The sequence below is a fragment of the Gekko japonicus genome, unplaced genomic scaffold (genome assembly GCF_001447785.1).
Source record: "Gekko japonicus isolate JY-2015 unplaced genomic scaffold, Gekko_japonicus_V1.1 scaffold291, whole genome shotgun sequence".
NCBI classification, from domain to species: domain Eukaryota; kingdom Metazoa; phylum Chordata; class Lepidosauria; order Squamata; family Gekkonidae; genus Gekko; species Gekko japonicus.
Window position 1 is genome coordinate 590810 of NW_015175978.1, and position 27612 is coordinate 618421.

At 53.5% G+C, this 27612-nt stretch overlaps 1 protein-coding gene across 1 annotated transcript in view; it reads right to left on the reverse strand.

The window, feature by feature from the left end:
* Positions 1-27612, reverse strand: part of NOL4L (nucleolar protein 4-like) — a 198080-nt gene that overhangs the window by 2404 nt on the left and 168064 nt on the right. The window contains exons 6-10 of the mRNA XM_015426171.1: positions 14582-14853; positions 12023-12208; positions 10386-10577; positions 8401-8523; positions 5861-6062 (exon numbers count right to left, since the gene is read on the reverse strand). Of these exons, the coding sequence (XP_015281657.1) occupies positions 5861-6062; positions 8401-8523; positions 10386-10577; positions 12023-12208; positions 14582-14853 (975 nt within the window). The remainder of the gene's footprint in view (positions 1-5860; positions 6063-8400; positions 8524-10385; positions 10578-12022; positions 12209-14581; positions 14854-27612) is intronic.

Genomic DNA, 27612 nt, shown 5'->3' on the forward strand with positions numbered 1-27612 from the left:
TGCAGGGCAAGGGGGCTGACTCCTCAGCAGGGCCCTTCTCATTCCAGGTGCAGAAGGTGAAAGAAAAGGTGGGAGGAATCCCTTCCCCTGGCCTCCAGGAAGGCCACAGGAACAGGGCTACTTGAGGGCCTGTTGTCTTTGGACAGACAAGGCACCCCCCCCCCCCCCGGCTGAGATTATGCTTCAAGTGGCTGGAGTTGAGGGAAGGGGGGGGGTTCTCTATCCTCCAGGGCTAAGCGGAATTAGGAAGGGATGAGAAGGGTTGATCCCAGGGAGGCGTCTTTCCGAGCTCCAGAAATGACTTCCCTCCAATGAGGGCAATCCAGGAGGCAGGAGGAGGGCAGCCCAGGCCGACTGGGTATGCGCCACCCTCCGAGAACTCGGGCGCAAGCTATGTGAGGGAGGGGCTGTGAGACTCCGTGGGAGAGCCTCTGCCTGGCGTGCAGAAGGTCCCAGGTTCAACCCCCGGCATCTCCAGTTAAAAGGACCAGGCAGGAGGTGATGGGAAAGACCTCCGCCTGAGACCCTGGAGAGCTATGGGAAGGGGCTGTGGCTCAGTGGCAGAGCCTCTGCTTGGCATGCAGAAGGTCCCAGGTTCAATCCCTGGCATCTCCAGTTAAAAGGACCAGGTAGGAGGTGATGGGAAAGACCTCCGCCTGAGACCCTGGAGAGCTATGGGAAGGGGCTGTGGCTCAGTGGCAGAGCCTCTGCTTGGCATGCAGAAGGTCCCCGGTTCAATCCCTGGCATCTCCAGTTAAAAAGGACCAGGTAGCAGGTGACGTGAAAGACCTCCGCCTGAGACCCTGGAGAGTTGCAAAGAGGGGCTGTGGCTCAGTGGGAGAGCCGCTGCTTGGCATGCAGAAGGTCCCAGGTCCCGGCATCTCCAGTTAAAAAGGACCAGGCAGCAGGTGACGTGAAAGACCTCCACCTGAGACCCTGGAGAGCTGCAAAGAGGGGCTCTGGCTCAGTGGAAGAGCCTCTGCTTGGCATGCAGAAGGTCCCAGGTTCAGTCCCCGGCATCTCCAGTTAAAAAGGACCAGGCAGTAGGTGATGGAAAAGACCTCCGCCTGAGACCCTGGAGAGCTGTCAGGAGGGGCCGTGGCTCAGTGGAAGAGCCTCCGCCTGGCATGCAGAAGGTCCCAGGTTCAATCCCCGGCATCTCCAGTTAAAAAGGACCAGGGAGTAGGTGATGGGAAAGACCTCCGCCTGAGACCCTGGAGAGCTGTCAGGAGGGGCCGTGGCTCAGTGGAAGAGCCTCCGCCTGGCATGCAGAAGGTCCCAGGTTCAATCCCCGGCAGCATCTCCAGTTCAAAGGACCAGGCAGGAGGTGATGAGAAAAACCTCAGCCCGAAGACACTGGAGAGCCAGAGTTCCTCCAGACCTATAATCAAAAGATTTCAAGGTTTGAACTTTCAAGAGTCAAAGCTCCTTTCGCGGTATTCAGGAGATCCCTGAGTTCTCGGGATTTGCTTCTACCTGAGGAAAGGGAGCTCGGACTCCGAAAAGCTCACCCCCCTGAGGATCATGTGGGCCTCTAAGGCGCTGCTGGACTCGATTCGAGCTCACCTACTGCAGACCGACACGGCTGCCCTCTGAAGCGGTTTGTGCTTTGATGGTTCGGAGCACTTCAGTTCATTGTGGGGGGGAAGAAAAACTAAAGCAACCAAGCAAAAGCCTCCAAAGGAAGTTTAGAAAACTAGTTAAGGGCCAAAAGTTCAAAAAATCAACAGGTAAAGGTTTCCCCTTGCTCGAAAGCCAGTCGAATCCGACTCTAGGGGTGTGGTGCTCGTCTCTATTTCCAAGCCGAAGAGTCAGCGCTGTCCGAAGACTTCTCCGTGGTCATGTGGCCGGCATGACTAGACGGCGAGGCACATGGAACGCTGTTTCCTTCCCACCGGAGTGGTACCTATTTATCGACTTGCAATGTCTTGCTTTCGAACTGCTAGGCTGGCAGGAGCTGGGGCCAGAGACGGGAGCTCACTCCGTCATGCGGCACACTCGGGTCTCGAACTGCCGAGCGACTGACCTTCCGGTCTGCAGCTCAGCGTCTTAACCTCTGAGCCACCGTGGCCCCTTCAAAAATAAAAATAGGTATAGACAAAAGTACACGTGTTTATTTCAAAAACATGTAAAAGCCTTGTAGGGGCCCAAGTAAAGCTTCATAAAATAAAGTGACAAATGCACAAAAAAAAGAACAATCTATACAACCTGATGAATTGAATGACACAAAGGAAATTTTGTTTGTTTGTTTGTTGGGCCACCAATGTATCTGGCCTTGTGTCAGAAGCAATTGCATATATTGGAAATAGTAAGAATACCAGTATGTACCGTCCAGTTTAGGTACTAAGAGTACAAGTAAAGCCGTCTCATCAGGGCCAATGTGACATCAATATTTCTTGTGTGTCATTCCATTCCAGGTTGGAACATCCCGTTTTTGGTCCTATATCGACTGTTTAGTGCCTTACAAGTGTAACGGAGGCTTTGTTGCGTGTTGTATTCTGTACTATTTGACCTCTGAAGAAGGCTCTTGTGGGCCGAAACGTGTCAGGTCATATATGGTTCTTTTTGTTAATTTGTCACTTTGATTATTTCATGAGGCTTTATTTCGGTCCCTAGGTTTTTAAATGTTTTTGAAGTAAACACGTGTACTTCTGTCTACATCTATTGATGTTATCATCTTGGTAACCCCCTGTCATAATCTGGGTGGTGCAAGCCAGAACTAGTAGGCCCAGGGAGCCTGGCTAGCAGTAGGGGAGGCTGGGCCTACAAACTCCGGAAGGCCTTGGGAAGTTTTGGCGTCGATTTTGGCCAATACGAAAGAAAAGGGCTGGGGAATAAAAGAACTGATGCAAGAGGAGAAGCTGTTCTTCTTCCCAGGGAACAGGGCCAGAAGGAAGGCCGCTGTGGGGAAGAAACCCTCATCCTGAGGGAAGGGTGAGTAGTCTAAGGCCACTTGAGATAGTGAGCTAGGGACCGTATATTTAGACACATAAGGACATTTGATTTCTTTTCTTTTCACCCACTTACTGTTGTTATTTCCTGCACCTTGTTTGTTTGACCTCCTATAAAATAAACCGTTTTCATTGTTCACTCTGCCTGGTCCTCACGCTCATTTTGGCCAAAAGGGAGGTCTAAAGGCTTGGGAGGGTGCTCTGGGCCTTCTCAGAGGAGCCTGGAACCAGAGTGGTGGCAGCGTCAGGTGACACCCCATCTGAGCCATGACACCCCCACAGCAGCCCTGTGAGGAAGCCAGTCTCCTTGTCCCTGTATCGAGGGCGAAGCTGTTCAGGGCATGGCTAAGACTGAAACCCGCAGGGCTCCTGACCGCACCTCATTCTCTCACTGGACTGCCAATGGAAAAGGCCCCAGGATGGGAAGGAGCAGCACTGGAGCATCAGAGGCCCACAGCTGCTTGAGAGCCATTTTGTTCTCCTGGCAGGGGTGTCTGGTGGGCCTCTGGCCCTTTGCTTCACCTCCCTCCCTCCCTTTCCAGTTATTGAACCCCCATCTGCTGGTATTCAAGGCTGTTCTCATCAGGAGCCTAACTTGTTTGGACACCTGGGGTTACCTCCTCTTCCTGCCACAGGAGGTGGCGGCGGCTACAAGCGTGGACAGCTTCAAGAGGGAATTAGATAAGCATATGGAGCAGAGGTCCATCAGTGGCTATTAGCCACATAGATAGGAACTCTCGGTCTCGGGCAAGTGATGCTCTGTCTTGGTGCTTGGGGGGGGGGGTCGACAGTGGGAGGGCTTCTAGTGTCCTGGCCCCACTGGTGGACCTCCTGATGGCACCTGGTATTTTTGGCCACTGTGTGACAGAGTGTTGGACTAGATGAGCCATTAGCCTGATCCAACATTGGCTTCTCTTATGTTCTTATGTCTGGGGGCAGTGATGCTCTGTATTCTTGGTGCTTGGGGGGCAAGGGTGGGAGGAGTCCTGGCCTTGCTGGTGGACCTCCTGATGGTACCAGGTATTTTTGGCCACTGTGGGACACAGAGTGTTGGGATGGATGGGCCATTGGCCTGATCCAACATTGGCTTCTCTTATGTTCTTATTGTGCAATATGACAGGCATAAACATTCGCAGACATGCCCAGAACCCAAAGGTGAGTGGCACCCAAACTGGCCATGGCAGAAGTCAGCAGGAGTGGCAAGCGCCGAGGACAAGAAGGGACCACATGGGGGAAAGCAGACCCGGTGTGATGTAGTGGTGAAGAGTGTTGGGCTAGTATTCGGGAGACCCAGGTTCGAATCCCCACCTGTGCCATGGAAACTTGCTGGGTGATGTTAGGCCAGTCACGTACTCTCGGCCTCGCCTACCTCACAGGGCCATTATGAGGAAAAAGCAGAGGCAAGGAGAATGAAGCTGTTTGGGGCCCCCTCTCCCAGGGAGAAAGGCAGGTTATAAATTAATTAAACAGTTTTAAATTATAGGAGGCTTTCTTTTGCAATGTAGTCTTAGTGGTGCTACTGCTACTGCAAATGGTGATTCCCCTTCCTCGAACGCAACAATCTGGTTTCAGTGATTCATGATATGGTCACCTGGAGGCTAGACTACTGTAGTGCTCTCTACATGGGGCTGCCCTTGGGGCAACTCCAGAAGCTGCAGCTGGTGCAGAACGCGGCAGCCAGGCTGCCTATGCGGGAGCACATCCAGCCTGTGCTGAAGTCAATGCACTGGCTGCCAATAGCGTTCCGGATTCACTTCAAGGTGCTAGTTTTGACCTTTAAAGCCCTTAATGGTCAGAGGCCTGCCTACCTGAGGGACCGCCTCTCCCCGTACATTCCCCCAAGAGCACTGCGGTCTGGAACACAACATCGCCTGGCCCCCCCTGCGCCTAGGGACGCCAGGCTGGTGGTAACTAGGGCCAGGGCGTTCTCCCTGGAGGCGCCAACACTGTGGAACGAGCTCCCCAACGAGATCAGACCTCTACGGGACTTCCAGCAGTTCCGTAGAGCCGTGAAAACGGAGCTGTTTCGTCAAGCGTTCCAATAAGAACTGACTGCACCGGTTGGGTCGCACTGGCACTTCATTACAGGATGCCGCTGTATTTATTTACTTAGTTTTATTGTATTTATTGGAATTGTATGGAATTGTATTTTAAATCTTGTATTTGCTGGTTATAAATTGCTTGTAAGCCACCCTGAGTCGCTTCGGCAGGAGGGCGGGGTAGCAGTTTAATAAATAAATATTCCCATCTATCAAAACACTGCTTATATTGGAACGATGTTGTATAATATGGACATGTGTTTTAATGGTAGTATACCTTGATAGATTTGTAAGTTTAATTACCAATAGACTTGTGCGTGACTGTTACAAGAATAAGGCAATTCATATTAATTCATAAAGCAGGAGATTTTTTGCTCGGGCTCGCCGAAGGACCCAGAAGAAATTTTAACTAGCATAATAGTTTACGTTTACAGTTACGATACTGTATATAACTTTACCTAATGTAACTAATGTAATGTAACCATCGGAATGTTTATTCGATTACTGTGGGTATGATTTTTCTGATCTCAGGTTGTAATAAACTAAAGGTGCCCCCCCCCCAGTTTAAATCATTACTGCTATTCTTATAGACCCAAGGAGACGGCTGGAGCAGGCTATGTTAGTTAGGATTTGGCCAACTGGACTTTGGTCCCTGCTTGTGCCAATCTAGATCATAGAATGCTAGAGTTGGATGGGACCTTGCAGGTCATCTAGTCCAACCCCCTGCACTCTGCAGGAGCACAGCCGAAAGACAGCCCTACAATATACCCGAAAGATGGTCTGAACGACCTCCGCTTGAAAACGTCCATGAAAGGAAGGGTCGCCTGCCACCCCTCCCCTCCCCCCCAGCTCCTTGCAGCCCCTCCTTACCGTTACTGTGATTCCCTGTCTGGACTGACGAGGCCGGCTGCAGGCTGCCCCCCAGGCTCCCGTAGCTGCGGTAACTGTAGTTCAGGCTCCCGTTGATGTAGACGGGGTCCTGCGAGAAGGAGGAGGCCGGCAGCGAGTAGGACGAGTGCGTGACGGCTGCTGAATCCCGGGAGTGCTGCTTGTCCAGTGCAACTGGCTCGTCCTGCAGTGGGCGAGGAGACCAAACGGTTACGCCGAGGAGGGGCAGAACAAGAGACGGGGCTCGGGGAACCCAGCCTCTAGGAGGGAGCTGGAATCACAACTGATTGGACGCCTTAGATTGCTTATTTATTTGCTCCACTTCCCCTGGAGAAAACTGATGCTCTGGAAGGTGGCCTGTATGTCATTATACCCCAGGGACGTCCCTCCCATCCCTAAACCCAGCCGTCCGAGGTGCCACCCTCAAATCTCCAGAAATTTTTGAACCTGGAGTTGGCAACCCTACTTAGCAGGCCTTAAGACAAAATCCCTTTAGCCCATCAGGACCTCTGAGAGAGGGGTGGAGCTGCCTTGCTATTTTCTCCCATTGGAAACCATGGAGGATGGGGGTTCCGTCTTTGGGTGCCCACAGAATTGGACCCCCTGGTCCAATCTTTTTGAAACTTGGGGGTTCTTTTGAAGAGAGGCTCCAGCAGCTATGCTGCAAATTTGGCGCCACTGCATCAAACCCCCTCATGCTCCAGCCCACTGAATATACCCTAGGAGATTTGCCATTGAGTATAATGGCCCCATAGGGTATAATGGAGCTGAATATATTCGGTATTACCGAATATTTCCTGAATCCAAATACAATGCAGATACTGCTATTCGGGAATATTCGGGAATGCCAATAATGGCCCATCTTTTGCCCAAAATGCCAAAAAAACTTTCCCCCCCCCCCCCCTTGAACACCCCTAATGCCAACTGTAATACTTAGTCCATGCACTGACCCTGAAGGCAGGCAATCCACCAGTGGAAGAATTCTTGGTCGACTAATTTTAAGGATTTAAATCTACCGAGATGAAAGGAATTATACATTACTAGAACTGAGCTTTAAAAGATAAATGTCTTGGACAAATAAAAAAGTTTTCCTGCATCATTAGACAGGTTCATGGGGAACAGGTGTATGTGAGGCTAATAGCCGTGGTGAGTAAATGTTCAGAGGCACTAAACCTCTGAATCCCAGTGCCAGGAGGCAACATCAGGGGAAGGCCTCGGCTTCTATGCCCTGGTGTTGGCCCTCCAGAGCAACTGGTTGGCCACTGTGTGAGACAGGATGCTGGACTAGATGGACCACTGCTCTGATCTGGCAGGGCTCTTGAGTTCACACTAGCTCGAAAGCCTCTCTCTCCTACATTCGCCTAAGGCAGCCAAGCATTACATTGGGGAACATGAACTGCTCGCCAAAAGCGCACGCATCCAGTCCAACACTCTGTCACACAGTGGCCCAAACCCCGGGGCCATCAGGAAGTCTACCAGCGGGGCCAGAACTCCAGAAGCCCTCCCACTGTTGCCCCCCCCCCCAAGCACCAAGAAGACAGAGAATCACTGCCCCACCTTGTGGTTAATAGCCACTGATGGACCTCTGCTCCTTATGTTTCTCCAATTCCCTCTTGAGGCTGTCTGTGCTTGTAGCCACCACCACTTCCTTGAGGGCAAATTTAAAAAATTACCCCGAACAGAGAGGTTATGTATGTGCGCGTTGGGGGAGATCGAATCTCAGGAGCATGTATTCTTAAGGTGCCCATTATTTGAAGAGGCACGCACAAAACTCATTGAGCCTTTTTTGGCAGGCACGTCTGATCAGGATAAGATGGAAAACTTGTTTTTTAACCTTGAACATACAGCGCTCCATCAGATTGCAAAATTTTGCTCCTTGGTTATAAAAGCTCATCAGTGCCCTGGTTGTCACTTCGGTTAGGACTGTTTGATTTTAACTTTTACTCTTTCCAAGTCATCTTAGTTCCTTTCCTTTTATCGTGTTTTATTGTAATCTTAAGTCTGGTTTTAGCGACCAAAATGATTGTATAATGTTATTTTTTAGTACCTTGTTGCACTTTGGAAATTTTACTATTAGGCCATTGTAGTTTATTTGTATTTCTATGGTTTTATTTTGCTGGCTGGGTGCCGTAACAATAAAATTCATTCATTCATTCACCACCACTTCCTGTGGCCCTGAATTCCACGTGTGAATGACTCTCTGGGTGAAGTAGTACTTCCTATCATCTGTTCTAAGCCTACTGCTCATCAATTTCATTGAGCGCCCACGAGTTCTTGTCTTGTGAGAAAGGGAGAAAAGGGCTTCCTTTTCTATCCCATACATAATTTTATAAACCTCTCTCAGGTCGCCCCTTAGTCCTCCTTTCTCCAACCTAAAGAGCCCCAACCACTTTAACCTTTCTTCCTAGGGAAGGTGTTCCACCCCATTAATCTTTTTAGTTGCCCTTTTCTACATCCTATTTTCCATTCCACCTGTGGCCCCCGGGCAAAAAAAGAGTTCTGCCCGCTTCGGGCCCCCGTACCTGGGATGTCTGGTAGATCTCCAGCCGCATCCTCTTGGCTGCTTTCCGCGTCTCGCTTTCGCAGGCAGCGGCCAGGATGTTTTCGGCCATGGCTGAGGTCAGGTGTGGCGGGGTAGGCCTGGTCTGGGGAGGGACAGACACACAGCGGCGGGACTGTCAGAGTTTGGGGAACAAGGGAGGGGTCAGAGAGGGGACGGACAGACGGGCCCTGCGTCGAGACCAGCTGCATGCCGTCAAAGGGAGAACCCCCGAGCCACAAGCGGGGCAGGGGAAGTGCTCGGGACAGGCTGGTGACGCTCAAATGGTGTAAAGCGAACTGCTCAGAGTCGAAACGCACGGAGGGGCCAGAGAGCCAGTGGGAAGAGCCCTCGGGACGGGAGCTTTATTGCTGGTGAACGGGAGTAGACTTGGGATTCTTCGCAGACACAGGGTGAAGTCCCGCCTTTGCCCCGGAGTCACCGCATGTGCTAGTTTCGGGAGGGAAGCCACATTGGACGGCAGAAGAAGAGCTTGATTCGCGTCCAGGAGTGCTCAAAGAGAGCGACAAGTTTTTCGTGGTATGAATTTTCGAGAGTCAACGCTCCCTCGGTCGTTTGTACCTGATGGAGGGAGCTCTGACCTCCCAAAAAACCATACCGCGAGAAGCTTGTCCGTCCCTCACCCTCCAAACGTAGGGAGGACGGTATTTATGTGGCGGGAAATGCTGCCAAGTTGCAGCTGACTTATCATATAATCACAGAGATGGAAGGGACCCCGGGGGTCATCTAGTCCAGCCCCCTGCACAATGCAGGAAATTCACAACTACCTCCCCCTCCCCACCCACAGTGCCCCCTGCTCCACGCCCAGAAGATGACAAAAACCCCTCCAGGATCTCCAGCCAAACTGGCCTGGAGAAAAATTGCTTCCTGACCCCATCCTGGATGTGCAAGAAAGGGCCATGAGAACTAAGAAGAAGAAGAAGAAGAAGAGATTGGGTTTATACCCCGCCCTTCACTACCTAAAGGTGTCTCAGAGCGGCTTACAAACTCCTTTTCCCTTCCCCTCCCCACAACAGACACCCTGTGAGGCAGGTGGGGCTGAGAGAGCTCTGACAGAAACGGCTCTTTTTCAAGGACAGCTCTGACAGAACTATGGGTTGCCCAAGGTCATCCAGCCAGGTGCAAGTGGAGGAGTGGGGAATCAAACCCGGTTCTCCCAGATTAGAGTCCGCGCACTTAACCACGACACCAAACTGAGCACTGAGGCCACGCTCCCTGCCCTCCCTTCCCGTGATCTGCCCAAGTTCACAGAATCCACATTGCTGTCAGGTGGCCAACTAGCCTGTGCTTGAAAACCACCCAAGAAGGAGAGCCCACCACCTCCCGAGGAAGCCTGTTCCACTGAGGAACCGCTGGAAACCGCTCTCACTGTCAGGAAGTTCTTCAGGAAGACTTATGGCAAACCTGAAGGCTTTCAAGACATGAGACAGAGGTGGTTTGCCATTGCCTGCCTCTGCGTGGAAACCCTGGGTTTCCTTAGAGGTCTCCCATCCAAGTACCAACTAAGGCCCACCATGCTTAGCTTCTGAGATCTAAGGAGGTCAGGCTAGCCTGGGCCGCCCAGGTCAGGGCAGAGACAAACAGAGGTGGTTTGCCATTGCCTGCCTCTGCGTAGCAACCCTGGGCTTCCTTGGTGGTCCCCCATCCTACTAACCAGGGCTGACCCTACTTAGCTTCTGAGATCTGATGAAATTAGGGTTGTCGGGGCCATTGAGGTCACTGCAGACAAACAGAGGTGGTTCTCCATGGCCTGCCTCTGCGTAGCAACCCTGGACTTCCTTGGTGGTCTCCCATCCAAATGCTAACCAGGGCCGACCCTGCGTAGCTTCCGAGATCTGAGAAGATCGAGCTAGCCTGGGCCATCCAGGTCACGGGTGGGATTTACACACAAGAAACGGTGCTGGGAGTGGGCCGCGGAGCGGAATCGGGGCCGGAAGACCTACTCACCATTTCCATGCCGTTCTTCTTCATGCGGCGGCAGGACTTGAGGTAAGTGCGGATGCGTTTGCGAGCTCGCTCCTGGAACTCGGGGAACTGCCTGCTGCAAGACTCGATGATGGCCTGGATCTTCTCTTTGGGCTGCTTGGAGATGGGGACCATGCGGTCCAAGTTCTCATCCACAAAGAGGCGGACAAACATCTGCCGAGAGAGCAGGAGAGGGTGGGAGAGGTGAGGGGGACGGATCTTCTAGCATCTCGTGGGCACACGAAGTCGTCTTATACTGAATCAGACCCTCACCCCCCCTTCAAGTTCAGGAGGGTCTACTCAGACTGGAAGCGGCTCTCCAGGGTCTCAGGCGGAGGTCTGTCCCATCACCTGCCACCTGATCCTGCTGGGGATTGCACCGGGGACCTTCTGCATGCCAAGCGGAGGCTCCACCATTAAGTCACGGCCCCTCCCCTAAACAAACGTCGTCCCATTTGGAAGACATGAAGCTGCCTTCTACTGAATCAGACCCTCGGTCCACCAAGGCCAGTATTGTCTACTCAGACTGGCAGTGGCTCTCCAGGGTCCTTATCACCTCCTGCCAGGCCCTTTCAGTTGGGGATACTGGGGATTGAACTGGGGACCTTCTGCATGCCAAGCACAGGCTCCACCATTAAGTCATGGGCCCTCCCCTAAACAGATGTTGTCTCATTGGAAGCCTTATGTTGACTCAGACATTCGGTCCACCAAGGCCAGTCTTGTCTACTCATACTGGCAGCAGCTCCCCAGGTTCTCAGGCAGAGGTCTTTCCCATCACCTTCTGCCTGGTCCTTTTTAACTGGAGATGCTGGGGATTGAACCTGGGACCTTCTGCATGCCAAGCAGAGGCTCTGCCACTGAGCCACGGTCACTCTTGACAGCTCCCCAGGGTCTCAGGTGGAAGTCTTTCCCATCACCTGCTGCCTGGTCCTTTTTAACTGGAGATGCTGGGGATTGAACCTGGGACCTTCTGCATGCCAAGCAGAGGCTCTGCCACTGAGCCACGGTCACTCTTGACAGCTCCCCAGGGTCTCAGGTGGAAGTCTTTCCCATCACCTGCTGCCTGGTCCTTTTTAACTGGAGATGCTGGGGATTGAACCTGGGACCTTCTGCATGCCAAGCAGAGGCTCTGCCACTGAGCCACGGTCACTCTTGACAGCTCCCCAGGGTCTCAGGTGGAAGTCTTTCCCATCACCTGCTGCCTGGTCCTTTTTAACTGGAGATGCTGGGGATTGAACCTGGGACCTTCTACATGCCAAGTAGAGGCTCTACCACTGAGCCACAGCCCCTTCCCATAGCTCTCCAGGGTCTCAGGCGGAGGTCTTTCCCCATCACCTACTGCCTGGTCCTTTTAACTGGAGATGCCGGGAATTGAACCCGGGACCTCTTGCGTGCCAAGAAGATGCTGTACCACTGAGCCATGGCCCCTCTTCACAGCTCTCCAGGGTTTCAGGTGGAGGTCTTTACCATCACCTCCTATCTGATTCCCTTTCAACTGGGCATGCCGGGGACTGAACCCGCGACCTTCTGCATGCCAAGCAGGTGCTCTGCCACTGAGGCACGGCCCCTACTACAGGACACTAACGAGCCACCACAGAAGGCCTTGCCCTCCCACGTACATTGAAGGCCTTCAACCGTTCCGGGTCCATCCCTTCTGAGTCATTCATCTTGTCATTGTCCTCGTGATCGTCGTGGTCATCGTCGTCATCGTCCGCGGCAGGGGCTCGGCCGACAGTCAGGTCTTCGGGACAGCCGCTGACCTCGGTCTTGACGGAGTCGTAGCTGCCAGAGCTGTATGGAGGTGACTGAGGGAGGAAACAAGGTGAGAACCCGTTTTATTTGTGTTGTAAACAGGAGGCATCGGTGGGAGTCCCTCCAGGAGGAAGAGAGCAACAGAAATCACCTCAGACTTCTGTTATGCCTCCCTAAGCTTCCTGTATAACAGCAGCATAAGGACATAACGTAAGAACCCCAGAAGAGCCCTGCTGGATCAGACCGGTGGTCCCTCTAGTCCAGCCTCCTGTCTTACACAGGGGCCAGCTAGTTCCTCTGGAGGGCCAACAACAAGGCAGAGAGGCCGAGGCCTTCATAAGAACATCAGAAGAGCCCTGCTGGATCAGACCGGTGGTTCATCTAGTCCAGCCTCCTGTCCCACTTAGTGGCCAACCAGTTCCTCTGGAGGGAAAACAACAGGGCAGAGAGGCCAAGGCCTTCATAAGAACATCAGAAGAGCCCTGCTGGATCAGACCAGTGGTCCATCTTCCTCTGGAGGACCAACAACAGGGCAGAGAGGCTGAGGCCTTCATAAGAACATCAGAAGAGCCCTGCTGGATCAGACCAGTGAGGGTCCATCTAGCCCAGCATCCTGCCTCACACAGTGGCCAGCCAGTCCCTCTGGAGGGCCAACAACAGGGCATAGAGGCTGAGGCCTTCATAAAAAAAAGCCCTGCTGGATCAGACCAGTGAGGGTCCATCTAGTCCAGCATCCTGCCTCACACAGGGGCCAACCGGTTCCTCTGGAGGGCCAACAACAGGGCACAGAGGCCGAGGCCTTCATAAGAACATCAGAAGAGCCCTGCTGGATCAGACCAGTGAGGGTCCCTCTAGTCCAGCATCTTGCCTCACACAGCGGCCAACAGGTTCCTCCGGTGGGCCAACAACAGGGCAGAGAGGCCAACGCCTTCCCCCGATGTTGCCTCCTGGCTCTGGGATTCAGAGGTTTAGTGCCTTTGAATGTGGAGGTTCCCCTCAGCCACCATGGTTAGCAGCCGTTGACAGACTTTTCCTCCATGAATCTATCTAATCCCCTTTTAAAGCCATTTATATCTGTGGCCCAAAGTCATAATGTAGGGTTGTAAGGGACAAAATGAACCCCTTGAATTGGGCTCAGGAGTGGATTCGTAGCCAGCATAACTGCTGTAGTTATCGGGGTCATATGCTCCCGGTAGGTGGTCTGACCAGCAGTCTATCAGCAGCATTCTGCACTAACTGCAGCTTCTAAACACTCTTCAAGGGTAGCCCCAAGGAAAACGTATTGCAGTAGTCTAGACTATATATCACCAAGACATGGATCCCTTGTACAAATTCTACTAGTTCCATGTGAGGAGGTGAGGCGGTTAAACTAAGCCTCTTGACCCAGAGAATACCTGTCAGGCACAGAGCCCATAGATGGCCAGGGTCCGGCTTACCTAAGGGACCGCCTTTCCCTGCATGTTCCCCCAAGGGCACTATGGTCAGGGAGTCAAAATCTCCTGGAAATTCCAGGCCCCAGGAATATCAAATTTGCTGTTACCAGGGCCAGGGTGTTTTTGGTGGCGACTCCTACCTGGTGGAACGAGCTCCCAGAGGAGATCCGGGCCCTGCGGGACCTTGCCCAGATCCGCAGGGCCTGTAAGTCGGAGCTCTTCCACCAGGCTTTTGAGTAGGAGCCGCTGCCACCACTATTCCATCACCGTTATCTTCCATCACCGCACCTTTACTACCGCTTGGGCGGGCATTATCGGGGTGCAAGACGTCCCTGGATGAAGATGGGATGACAGTGCTGCTGAGAGGTATGCTGTTGGTCCGGTATTAATAACTTCAGAACCCCATCTTGAAATTAATGACCTATGTGATCTCTAGCGCACCGTCATTTTAGTGAATTGCGCTGTATTGTATCGTTTTACTCTTTTTTTTACTGTTTTAACCTTGGTGGCATTTATGCCTCGTTGTAAGCCGCCCTGAGCCTTTGGGGAGGGCAAGATATAAATCCAAAAATAAATTAAAAAATAAATAGGAACTCTCGGTCTGGGGCAAGGGATGCACTATATTCTTGGTGCTTGGGGGGGGGAACAGTGGGAGGGCTTCTGGTGTCCTGGCCCCACTGCTGGACCTCCTGATGGCCCCTGGTCTTTCTGGCCACTGTGTGACGCCACTGTGTGACCCGGAGTGTTGGACTGGAGGGGCCACTGGCCTGATCCAACATTGCCTTCTCTTATGCTCTTATGAGCCCAGTGTTCCTTGCCAAGCCAGGCTCTGCGGTCTCCTCGCCCAGTCTCCTTTTTCCCAATGGCTCATCAGCACTGCCCCCCGCTCCATTGCCACGCTTTGCCCCAAAGCAAAGAGGGGAGCCCCACCCCCGGACACGAACCCGATCCCCCCGCCCTTCTGCCCCCCCCCCGTCCCCTTCCAACACGTACCTCGGCCGTGCTTTTGGCGGCGTACTTTGCACGGCTCCGCAGGCCGTCGGCGCTGCAGCCGTCCGACGGGTAGGAGGGGGTGACGTGGACGGGGGCCAGCTTGTCGCACAGGTTGATGGGCTGGTCCTCGGAGGAGGTGCTGAAGTCCATGGGGGCCGCGGCTCCATTCCCGTTCATCTCCGGGTAGGCGGCATCCCCTTGGGTGCTGCTCGAGGTGGACGGGTTCAGGGTGGAGGAGCCGTTCCCGCTGCAGCTCTCCGAAGAGGAATCATCTGGGGGGGGGGGGAGAGAAAGCCTCATTACCTCCAAGTTGCTACTTTCTTTCTTTAAGACATTTGGAGCACCTTCCCTGCAAGGAATGGATGGAGAGTCCGGGAATTTTCAGTTTAGAAAAGAGATGCCTGGGGGGGGGGGACCGGTTGGCCCCTGTGAGAGACGGGAGGCTGGACTGGATGGACCGTTGGTCTGACCCAGCAGGGCTCCTCTAATGCTCTTATGAAGGCCTCGGCCTGTCTGCCCTGCTGTTGCCCCTCCAGAGGGACTGGCTGGCCACTGTGTGAGACAGGATGCTGGACTAGAGGGACCCTCACTGGTCTGACCCAGCAGGGCTCTTCTGAGGTTCTTATCAAGGGAAGGCCTCGGCCTCTGTGCCCTGTTGCTGGCCCTCCAGAGGAACTGGCTGGCCACTGTGTGAGACGGGAGGCTGGACTAGATGGACCCACACTGGTCTGATCCAGCAGGGCTCTTCTGAGGTTCTTATCAAGGGAAGGCCTCAGTCTCTCTGCCCTGTTGTTGGCCCTCCAGAGGAACTAGTTGGCCGCTGTGTCGGACAGGATGCTGGACTAGGTGGACCCTCACTGGTCTGATCCAGCAGGGCTCCTCTGATGTTCTTATGAAGGCCTCAGCCTCTCTGCCCTGATGTGTGAGACAGGATGCTCGTGATCGCTGTCTCGGGCCACACTCCTCACCCCCGCCCCAGGGGTCTGGTTAAAGCAGAAGAAGAGATTGGATTTATACCCCGCCCTTCACTACCCAAAGGAGTCTCGGAGCGGCTGACAAACTCCTTTCCCTTCCCCAAAACAGACACCCTGTGAGGTAGGCGGGGCTGAGAGAGCTCTTTCCAGGACTGATCTTGAGAGAACAGCTCTGAGAGAACTAAGGCTTGCCCAAGGTCATCCACCAGCTGCGAGTGGAGGAGTGGGGAATCAAACCAGTACACCTAACTGGCTCAGTTATAGTAATAGTAGTAGTAGTAGTAGTAGTAGTAGTAATAATAATAGTAATAGTAATAGTAATACATTGTGTGTAGTATAGCCAGGAGAGCCTAAGATTGTCTGGCAGTCTCAAGTTAGAGTCTGTGCTCCTAACCACTGCACCAAACTGGCTCGCTTAAAGAGCCAGGAGACGGGCAAACGTCACCCAACGAAGGTTCCCCCCTCCTTCCATGGCTCCGGCTCTCCCCCTGCCCACCCCGCCTATAGACGCACCCCCACCTCCTCCCTCTCCCCACGACTGCCAGGCTCTGCTGCTCCCCTGGTTCCCATGGTGACCGTCCACGTGCCTTGCCTCTCCTTCCGTTCCAGCCCCTGGCATCCATCACACGAAGCAGGTTCTCCCGCACTCGCAAGCCCCTTCTCGCACACCGCCAGCTCAGAGTCTCACAGCACCACAACACCCTGGGCGTTTGGAGGACAGCACGCTGGGGGGGGGGGGCATCCGTGGCACGTGGCGCATCCTCTCTGGGAGGCGGAACAGACCCATTCCTGGCCTTCGGTGCTCATCCGCCCCCCTCCCCAGGAGGAGACATGCTCCTCACCCTGCGCATTGTCTGCTCTGAGACCAGAGCCCCTTTGGGTGGGGCACCAAGGCTCCCTCTCAGCTGTGGAGTCCGGTGAGCAAAAACTCTTACTCAGTGAGCTGCTGGCATTAAAGTCGCGAGGGAGCGATTTGGCTGCTGCATGACTTAGTTTACTCGGGAGCCATCCTTCCTGAGCTGAGACAAAAAAGCGTGTGCCGGAGGCTAAAAAACTGTGAGCTGGCTCACATTAACTCAGCCTAGCGGGAACACTGGTGGGCAGCACGGCTCCCTCTCAGCTGTGGAGTCCGGTGAGCAAAAACTCTACTTTGTGAGCCACTAGGCCTAAAAGCCGTGAGTGAGCAATTTGGCTGCTGCATGAATTAGGAGGAGGAGGAGGAGGAGATTGGATTCATACCCCGCCCTTCACTCGGAGTCTCAGAGTGGCTTACAAACTCCTTTCCCTTCCCCTCCCCACAACAGACTCCCTGTGAGGTGGGTGGGGCTGAGAAAACTCTGACACAAACTGCTCTTTTTTCAAGGACAGCTGTGCCAGAGCTTGTGACTGACCCAAGGTCACATCAGCAGGTGCAAGTGGAGGAGTGGGGAATCAAACCCGGTTCTCCCAGATTAGAGTCCGCGCACTTAACCACTACACCAAACTGGCTCCGAAGCCCTCCTTCCTGAGCCAAGTCAAAAATGTGTGAGCCGGAGGCTAAAAAACTGTGAGCTGGCTCACACTAACTCAGCTTAGAGGGAACACTGGGGGGGGCACAATGGCCGGCTGGCCCATGCCGCGTGCCTGAAGTCGGCACGGGGCCGCAGCGCATGAGCGGGAGACATTTCGACACACTCCTTTCCACGGGAGCCTCTTGCGCCCCCCCCCTCCTGTGCCACAGTAAACCCTCAGCTTCACAAGGGAGCCGTGAGAGGGGGGGAAAAGGGCAAAGGGCTCTCCGAAAGCTGCTTCCTGTGCGGAGGGGGAGCTGGGTGCCTAACAAAGGAGCTGCAGATGGCGGCCCCCGGCTTCCTGTTGTCGGCTTCCTCACCCAGGAGGCAGGACAATCGGGGTCAGGCCGCCGGAGAAAGCCTCCTCGTGGCCTTGAGGCAGACGGATGGGAGGGAGCGGATGGAGAAGAAGACCCTGCGGTGCCCGCTGCCTTCCCCCCCCCCCGGAAAGCTGGTGCTCGGCTTGCCAACCTCCAGGTGGCACCTGGAGATTCCCCAGAATTGCAACCGATTCCCAGACGGCAAACGGCCGCTCCCCTGGAGAAAACGGCTGCTCGGGAAGGTGGGCTTTACGGCATTGTAGCCCACCGAGGTCCCTCGCCTCCCCAAACCTTGCTCTCCTCTTGGCTTCACTCCCCCAAATCTCCAGGACATTCTGACACCTTCAATGTGCAGCCATTCCCCTCCCCCCCCCACTGCAGAGGGCAGGGCGGCTGCCCATGGTCAACCCCACCCTGCCCAAGCAGTTAAGAAGCACCTACTTCTGCCTCCTGCCAATTTGGGTGCCCCCTCCCACCTGGCATCTTGGCACGGGGCCCCCAAAGCCCAACCAAGACGGCAATCTTGTTCTCTACAGTGCCACGTTTCCTAACCCCAGAAAGACCCTCAAGGGTCTACTAGAATGATCAAAGGGTTGGAACCCTTTCCCGACAAAGAAAGGCTAGAGCGCTTGGGGCTCTTTCGCTTGGAGAAACGACGGCTGAGGGGCGACAGGATCGAGGTTTATAAGATTATGCCTGGGAGAGAGCAGGTCGAGAAAGAAGTCCTTTTCTCCCTTTCTCACAATACAAGAACTGCTTGTGGGCACTCCATGAAATCGCTGAGCAGTCTGGTGAGAACAGATAAAAGGAAGTCCTTCTTCACCCAAAGAGTGAGTAACACATGGAATTCCCTGCCACAGGAAGTGGTGGCGGCTACAAGCATGGACGGCTTCAAGAGGGAATTGGATAAACATATGAAGCAGAGGTCCATCAGTGGCTATTAGCTACAAGGAACTCTCGGTCTGGGGCAAGGGATGCTCTGTATTCTTGGTGCTTGGGGGGGGCAACAGTGGGAGGGCTTCTAGTGTCCTGGCCCCCACTGCTGGACCTCCTGAGGGCACCTGGTACTTTTGGCCATCATGTGACAGAGAGTGTTGGACTGGATGGGCCTTTGGCCTGATCCAACACTGGCTTCTCTTCTGTTCTTATAAGAGGGAATTGGATAAACATGCGGAGCAGAGGTCCATCAGTGGCTCTTAGCCACAAGGTATAGATAGGATCTCTCGGTCTGGGGCAAGGGATGCTCTGTCTTCTTGGTGCTTGGGGGGGAGGGCAACAGTGGGAGGGCTTCTGGTGTCCTGCCCCCCCCGCTGGACCTCCTGAGGGCACCTGGTGTTTTTGGCCACTGTGTGACACAGAAGAGTGTTGTACTGGATGGGCCATTGGCCTGATCCAATGTTGGCTTCTCTTATGTTCTTATGAAGAGTTGCCGTTTCTGACGTCAGCCGCTGAAAGTATTGGGGTGGGGGTTGTGGAGGGGGGCGCTTAGTCTTTTCCCCAGCGTGTGCAGAAGCCAATTTGGAGGTCATTCAAAGGGAACAAAAGCAGGAAAGACACAGGAGTGCACCTGAAGCCGCCTTCTACTAAGTCAGACCCTCGGTCCATCGAGGTCAGCATTTGCTACTCTGACCGGCGGCCGCTCTTCAGGGTCTCAGACGGGGGTCTTTCTCATCACCTACTGCCTGATCCTTTCCGACTGGAGATGCCGGGGATTGAATGTGGTGTTTTCTGTGTGCGAGGCAGAGGCTCTTCCACTGAGCCATGCGCCCCCCCACCCCCACCCCTGGCTGTTCTTGTAGGCCTGTCTCCCCTCCCCCTTCCCAAGGAGGTCTTTCACATCATCTACTGCCTGGTCCTTTTTACCAGGAAATGCTGGTGGGGGGACGGAACGTGGGGCCTCCACTGAGCCACAGCCTTTCCCGTCAGTCACCATGGCTAGTTGCCACTGACAGACCTCTCCTCCATGAACCTATTTAATCCCTTTTTAAAGCTGTCTGTGCCTTTGGGCCATCACTACGTCCTCCGGCAGCAAATCCCACATTTGAATCACTCTCTGTGTAAAGAAGGTCCAGGTGGCCAGCTGCGTTGGGCTGAAGCGGTAGAACAAATTTAGAGTCCCGTGGCACCTTTAAGACCAACAAAGTTTTATTCAAGGTATGAGCTTTTGTGTGCGTGCACACTATTCTAACTAAAAGTATGAGCATCCTGCCTCACACAGTGGCCAACCAGTTCCCCTAGACAGTCTACAACAGGGCACAGAGGCCAAAGCCTTCATAAGAACCTCAGAAGAGCCCTGCTGGATCAGACCAGGGGTCCCTCCAGTCCAAACTCCAGTCTCACACAGTGGCCAACCAGTTGCCCTGAAGGGCCAAACAAACAGGACATAGAGGCCTAGGCCTTCATGAAAACATCAGAAGAGCCCTGCTGGATCAGACCAGAGCTCCATCTAGTCCAGCCTCCTGCCTCACACAGGGGCCAACCAGTTCCTCTGGAGGGCCAACAACAGGGCAGAGAGGCCGAGGCCTTCCCTTAAGAACATCAGAAGAGCCCTGCTGGATCAGACCAGTGAGGGTCCATCCAGTCCAGCCTCCTGTCTCACACAGTGGCCACCCAGTTCCTCTGGAGGACCAGAAACAGGGCAGAGAGGCTGAGGCCTTCATGAGAACATCAGAAGAGCCCTGCTGGATCAGACCAGTGAGGGTCCATCCAGTCCAGCCTCCTGTCTCACACACAGTGGCCACCCAGTTCCTCTGGAGGACCAGAAACAGGGCAGAGAGGCTGAGGCCTTCATGAGAACATCAGAAGAGCCCTGCTGGATCAGACCAGTGAGGGTCCATCCAGTCCAGCCTCCTGTCTCACACACAGTGGCCACCCAGTTCCTCTGGAGGACCAGAAACAGGGCAGAGAGGCTGAGGCCTTCATGAGAACATCAGAAGAGCCCTGCTGGATCAGACCAGTGAGGGTCCATCCAGTCCAGCCTCCTGTCTCACACACAGTGGCCACCCAGTTCCTCTGGAGGACCAGAAACAGGGCAGAGAGGCTGAGGCCTTCATGAGAACATCAGAAGAGCCCTGCTGGATCAGACCAGTGAGGGTCCATCCAGTCCAGCCTCCTGTCTCACACACAGTGGCCACCCAGTTCCTCTGGAGGACCAGAAACAGGGCAGAGAGGCTGAGGCCTTCATGAGCCTCCTGTCTCACACAGTGGCCACCCAGTTCCTCTGGAGGACCAGAAACAGGGCAGAGAGGCTGAGGCCTTCATGAGAACATCAGAAGAGCCCTGCTGGATTAGACCAGTGAGGGTCCATCCAGTCCAGCCTCCTGTCTCACACACAGTGGCCACCCAGTTCCTCTGGAGGACCAGAAACAGGGCAGAGAGGCTGAGGCCTTCATGAGAACATCAGAAGAGCCCTGCTGGATCAGACCAGTGAGGGTCCATCCAGTCCAGCCTCCTGTCTCACACACAGTGGCCACCCAGTTCCTCTGGAGGGCCAACAAACAGGGCATGGAGGCCAAGGCCTTCATAAGAACATCAGAAGAGCCCTGCTGGATCAGACCAGTGAGGGTCCATCCAGTCCAGCATCCTGCCTCACACAGGGGCCAGCCAGTTCCTCTGGAAGGCCAGCAACAGGGCAGGGAGGCCAAGGCCTTCATAAGAACTTCAGAAGAGCCCTGCTGGGTCAGACCAGTGAGGGTCCCTGTAGTCCAGCATCCTGCCTCACACAGTGGCCAACCGAGACATAGAGGCCGAAGGCGAGGCCTTCCCCTGATATTGCAACCTGGCTCTGGAATTGAAAGGTTTAGTGCCTCTGACTGTGGAGGTTACCCTCAGTCACCATGGCGCAATGCAGCTTGCACAGGTAAGGCTCTTTATACCTTCCAGCCCCATCTTTAAATGGGGGGGGGGGGACATGTGAAAACGAAAGAGAGCCAGTACAACCGAGGGGTCTGCCTGGACATCGAGAGCCTAGCCTCAGAGAGCCAGTTTGGTGTAGCGCTTAAGTGCGCGGACTCTAATCTGGGAGAACCATGTTCAATTCCCCCACTCCTCCACTCGCAGCTGCTGGATGACCTTGGGCAAGCCATAGTTCTCTCAGAGCTGTTCTTGGAAAAAGAGCCGTTCCTGTCAAAGCTCTCCCTCACAGGGTGTCTGTTGTGGGAAGGGAAAGGCGTTTGTAAGCCGCTCTGAGACTCCCAGGGAAGGGCAGGGTATAAATCCAATCTGCTCCTCCTCCGCCAGGAAACTTGACGCATAATGTGTTTTCTAAGTCTGGCTTCACTGTGCACAGGAGAGGATTTCCAGACAGAGAGAGGGAGACCAGGCAGGCGCTCTTTATCCTCAACCTGTAAACTGGGGGGGGGGGGCTGTTCTGTGGTGGTCTCGTGTCCCGGTGGCGGGAGGCATGGGACACCCGCCCGCCGGGGATGGGGTGGGGGGTGGGAGAGGAACAGAGAGGAGCGGGAAGAGGCAGGCCTCCCCTCCCCCGGCTCGGCTCCTTCCCAGAGGGAGGCTCCTGGCCTTATCCAGAGATGCCTCTCCGAAGGATTAAGGAGAATTATTCCAGGCGGTGGAAGCACCGCACGCCAGGCGTAGTGCTCTGAGCCCAGACATCGCCACAGCAACAGAGCCGCTCCTCTGCGGGCGGCCAATGGGGAGGCTCCCCGTCGGCCAATGGGAGGCCGCGTGGGCTGCCTCGGGACCGTCCCTGGCTCCTTGGCTCCTCGGTGGATTAGCAGCCGGAGTGTGCGGTGCCCATGGCGGGCCCAGCCTGCCTACCGTTTTGCTCTCCACGGCGCAGGCTGGCAGACGGGAGAAGGGCCGCGGGCGCCTTTCCCCGGGAAAGGGGCTTCACGCCACCGGCAGAAGTGACACGGATTTGCGGGGGAGGGGGAGGGAGGGGGGTGCCAGAGGGGTCCCCTCACAAGAAAACCAGCAAGGATGTGAGGTCCTGCAAATGTCCCCCCTTCCACAAAGAGCCTCCCCCTGCCCCAAGTCGATACCTGGGCTGATTTCGCACTAGAGCTGCCTCGCGGTTGCGCCGCCATTTGCCCCGACACTATTGGTCAATTTCACACCCAAAGCTGCGGGGCTGCATTTTGACTCACGGCTTCGCCCGATTTCCCCCGCAGTTTCGTGATCCTGTTTTTTGAGGATCACGAAACTGCGGAGGAATGCAGCCCCGCAGCTTCGGGTATGAAATTGACCAATAGTGTCGGGGCAAACGGCGGCGCAACCGCGAGGCAGCTCTAGTGCCAAATCAGCCCTGGAACCTTCCGACCCTTTTCTAGGAACACTGAACTGGGGATTTACAGCCGTAGCCGGGATCGGAGAACGCCGGGGACCGGTGATTTCTCCAGACCGATTAATGTTGGCTTGTCTGAAGAGGATTGATACCTGAGATCTCCTTTTTCAAACTGGCCCTCCTCACGGTCTCACTCAAGTACCCCCAATGCAGCGCGCCGGCAACTAAAAACGTGGCCCTGACCCACAGATCTGGCAATCCAGATATGGGGAGGAGGAAAACAAGGAAAACAAGCACCGCGTCACACCCCTTCTTCCTAGCCCCTAATGAAGTCAGCCAAGGTGGGTTGGGGGAAAGGTGCCAGTTTGATGTTGTGGTTAAGTGCGCGGACTCTAATCTGGGAGAACCGGGTTTGATTCACCACTCCTCCACTTGCACCTGCTGCATGACCTTGGGCAAGCCGTAGTTCTGATAAGAGCTGTCCTTGAAAAAGAGCCGTTTCCGTCAGAGTTCTCTCAGCCCCACCTGCCTCACAGGGGTGTCTGTTGTGGGGAGGGGAAGGGAAAGGAGATTGTAAGCCGCTCTGAGACTCCCTTGGGTAGTGAAGGGCGGGGTATAAATCCAATCTCTTCTTCTGCTGTTGGGAAGCCGTGTCCCCCCCCCCCCCCCCCGGTTGGGCCATCAAGAAAAACAGAAGATTGTGTTATGTCGACATACAAGCTGTGTTCGGTCCTTAATACGCACATTACATTCAGGGTCATCTCCCTTGCAGGTAATACTACAACAAACTATTGCGATCAGTTACTCTTGAAATGATGTTTTCCAAATCTAGAGTCTGAGCTCTGGATGGTTTTAACCTCTAAACTGACTTTCTAGCACAGACGCCCACATGGAATCCATACACAAGACCTTGAGTATTTAATACTGGGGGTAGACTTAATAAGAACATAAGAACATAAGAGATGCCAATGTTGGATCAGGCCAAAGGCCCATCCAGTCCAACACTCTGTGTCACACAGTGGCCAGAAATACCAGTGCCATCAGGAGGTCCAGCAGTGGGGCCAGGACATTAGAAACCCTCCCACTGTTGACCACCCCAAGCACCAAGATGACAGAGCATCACTTGCCCCAGAGTCCCTATCTATACCTTGTGGCTAATAGCCACTGATGGACCTCTGCTCCATATGCTTATCTAATTCCCTTTTGAATCTGTCCATGCTTGTAGCACCCACCACTTCCTGTGGCAGTGAATTCCAAGTGTTAATCACTCTTTGGGTGAAGAAGTACTTCCTCTTATCCGTTCTAACCCGACCGCTCAGGTAAATCCTGATAGATTTATCTCACTAACTGTCCATTCATCTGGGGGGGGGGTGTTTCTCAGGGGCTGCAGCTACACACATAGCAGTGAGTTCCCGAAGTCAGGTGTGCAAAGAAGTACTATTTCACACAATTTCATAGTTTATCTTTGTTTCAGTAAGGTTTTTGATAAGGTTCCACATAGGAGGAGGATTTATACCCCGCCTTTCACTCGGAGTCTCAGAGCGACTTATAATCTCCTTTCCCTTCCCCTCCCCACAACAGACACCCTGTGAGGTAGGCGGGGCTGAGAGAGCTCTTTCCAGAACTGTCCTTGAGAGAACAGCTCCGACAGAACTATGGCTTGGCCAAGGTCATCCAGCAGCTGCAAGTGGAGAAGTGGGGAATCAATCCCGGTTCTCCCAGATTAGAGTCCACACACTTAACCACTACACCAAAAATAATATTCTTGTTGGTAAAATGTAGTTTCTCAGGGGCTGCAGCTACACACATAGCAGTGAGTTCCCGAAGTCAGGTGTGCAAAGAAGTACTATTTCACACAATTTCATAGTTTATCTTTGTTTCAGTAAGGTTTTTGATAAGGTTCCACATAGGAGGAGGATTTATACCCCGCCTTTCACTCGGAGTCTCAGAGCGACTTATAATCTCCTTTCCCTTCCCCTCCCCACAACAGACACCCTGTGAGGTAGGCGGGGCTGAGAGAGCTCTTTCCAGAACTGTCCTTGAGAGAACAGCTCCGACAGAACTATGGCTTGGCCAAGGTCATCCAGCAGCTGCAAGTGGAGAAGTGGGGAATCAATCCCGGTTCTCCCAGATTAGAGTCCACACACTTAACCACTACACCAAAAATAATATTCTTGTTGGTAAAATGTGGTTTGAATCCTATGACTGCTAGGTGGATCTGTAACTGGTTGACAGATCGCACCTGAAGAGCGCCTGTGAGTGGTTCCTCTTCCTCTTGGAGAGGAGTGACAAGTGGAGTGCCTCAAGGATCTGTCCTGGGACCTGTTTTGCTCAACATCTTTATCAATGATTTGGATGAAGGAACAGAGGGAAAGCAGATGATACTAAATTGGGAAGGGTAGAAAATACAGTAGAAGACAGAGTCAAGATACAGGATGATCTTGACTGGCTGGAAATTGGGCTAAAACAAATAAAATGAATTTCAATGGGGATAAATGTAAAGTTCTGTATTTAGGTAGGAAAAATCAAATGCATAATTATAGAATGGGGGAAACTTGTCTTGGCAGTGGTATAGGTGAAAAGGATCCAGGGGTCTTAGTAGACCATACACTGAACATGAGTCAGCAGTGTGATGCGGTAGCTAAAAAGGCAAATGCAGTTTTGGGTTGTATCAACAGAAGTATAGTGTCCAGATCATGCAAAGTGATGGTATTGCTTTACTCTGCTCTAGTTAGACCTCACCTAGAGTATTGTGCTCTGTTTGGGGCACCACAATTTAAGAAGACTACAGACAAGCTGGAACGTGTCCAGAGGAGGGCAACGAAGATGGTGAGGGGCCTGGAGACCAAGTCCTAGGAGGAAAGGTTGAAGGAGCTGGGTATGTTTAGCCCATAAAGATGACTGAGAGGTGATATGATAACCATTTTCAAGTACTTGAAGGGCTGTCAAACAGAGGATGGTGCGGAGTTGTTTTCTGTTGCCCCAGAAGGTTGGACCAGAACCGACAGGTTGAAATTAAATCAGAAGGAGTTTTCAGCTAAACATTAGGAAGAACTTCCTGACAGAATCTTAGAATCATAGAGTTGGAGGGGATCTCCAGGGTCATCTAGTCTACCCCCCTGCACAATGCAGGAAATGCACAAATACCCCCCGCCCTCCCAGTGGTTTCTGCTCTATGCCCAGAAGAGAGGGAAAAAACCTTCCAGGATCCCTGGTCAAATTGGCCTGGAGAATAATTGCTTCCTGACCCCAAACTGGCGATCAGCATTTCCCCTGGGCGTGTAAGAAAGGGCCACAAGAACTAAGCACTGATGTAACCCTTCCTGCCCTCCCTTACAGCGGTTCCTTAGTAAAGCAGGCTTCCTCAGGAGGTGGTAGGCTCTCCTTCTTTTGAGGTTTTCAAACAGAGGCGGCCATCTGACAGCAATGCAGATTCTGTGAACTGAGGCCGATCACGAGAGGGAGGGGGCAGACGGCAAGAAGGGTTACTGGGCCTCCTCTTGTATTGTTTTTTTATGTCTGTACTGAATTATACTACAATTTTAAATGTTATTTTTAATTGTTCAAATGTTTCATATATATATATATATAAATGTACGCCGCATCTTGACTGGGTGGAAAGGCAGCCTTAAATTTTTTCAAATAAAACAAACTAAAGATCATAAGAAGAGCCCTACTGGGTCAGACCAGCGAGGGTCCCTCTAGTCCAGCATTTTATCTTACACAGTAGCCAACCAGCTCCTTTGGAGGGCCAACAACAGGGCACAGAGGCTGAGGCCTTCCCCTGAGGTTTTCAGAGGTTTCAGGGATTCAGAGGTTTAGTGCCTCTGAACGTGGAGGCTCCCTTCAGTCGCCATGGCTAGTAGCCATTGACAGACTTCTCCTCCATCGATCTACCTAATCGCCTTTTAAAGCTGTTTGTTCCTGCGGACATCACTATGTCCTCTAGCAGCGAATGCCACATTTTATTCACTCTCTGTGTAAAGTAGTCTTTCCTTTTGTCTGTCCTGAACCTACTGCCCATCAGCTTCACTGGATGCCCTCAAGTTTTAGTATTTGGGAAGGGTGAAAAAGTCCTCTTGGTCTACTCCCTCCACCCCACGCATAATTTTATAAACCTCTATGGTGTGTCCCCCCCAGACTCGTCATCCTTTTCTCGTAGGGAAGGTGCTCCACCCCCCCAAAGAGAGCCAGTTTGGTGTCATGGTTCAGTGCGCAGACTCTAATCTGGGAGAACCGGGTTTGATTCCCCGCTCCTCCACTTGCACCTGGCTGGATGACCTTGGCCAAGCCATAGTTCTGATAAGAGGTGTCCTTGAAAAAGAGCAGTTTCTATCAGAGCTCTCTCGGCCCCGCCTACCCTCACAGGGTGTCTGTTGTGGGGAGGGGGAGGGAAAGGAGTTTGTAAGCAGCTCTGAGACTCCCTTGGATAGTGAAGGGTGGAGTATAAATCCAATCTCTTTTCTTCTTCTTCATCATCTCTCCTGCACATTAGAGGCACCCGCACATCCCTGGCCAGCAATGCTCCCTCTAAGCTGTAGAACCTCGTGAGCAAAAATCCGACTTTGTGAGCTACCGGCATTAAAGTTGTGAGCGAGCGATTTGGCTATGGCGTACTTTTCTCTGGAGCCATCCTTCCTGAGCTGAGACAAAATTCTGCGAGCTGGAGGCTAACCCCCCCCCCCGTGAGCTAGCTCACGCTGACTCAGCTTAGAGGGAACATGGCTGCCCAGGTGTGGGAGGGGAAGAGAGGGAGGTAGAATGCTGGTGGGCGGGCGTCTCACTCTTTTGTTCCAGCACAAATTGATGCCAAGTCGAGTAGTATTGGGGAGAGGGAGAGGTAGAGGGAGAGGGGGAGAGGGGGAGAGGGGGAGAGAGGGAGAGAGAGAGAGAGAGAGAGAGAGAGAGAGAGAGAGAGAATATCCCTCTGCTCTTTTTCAGCTTC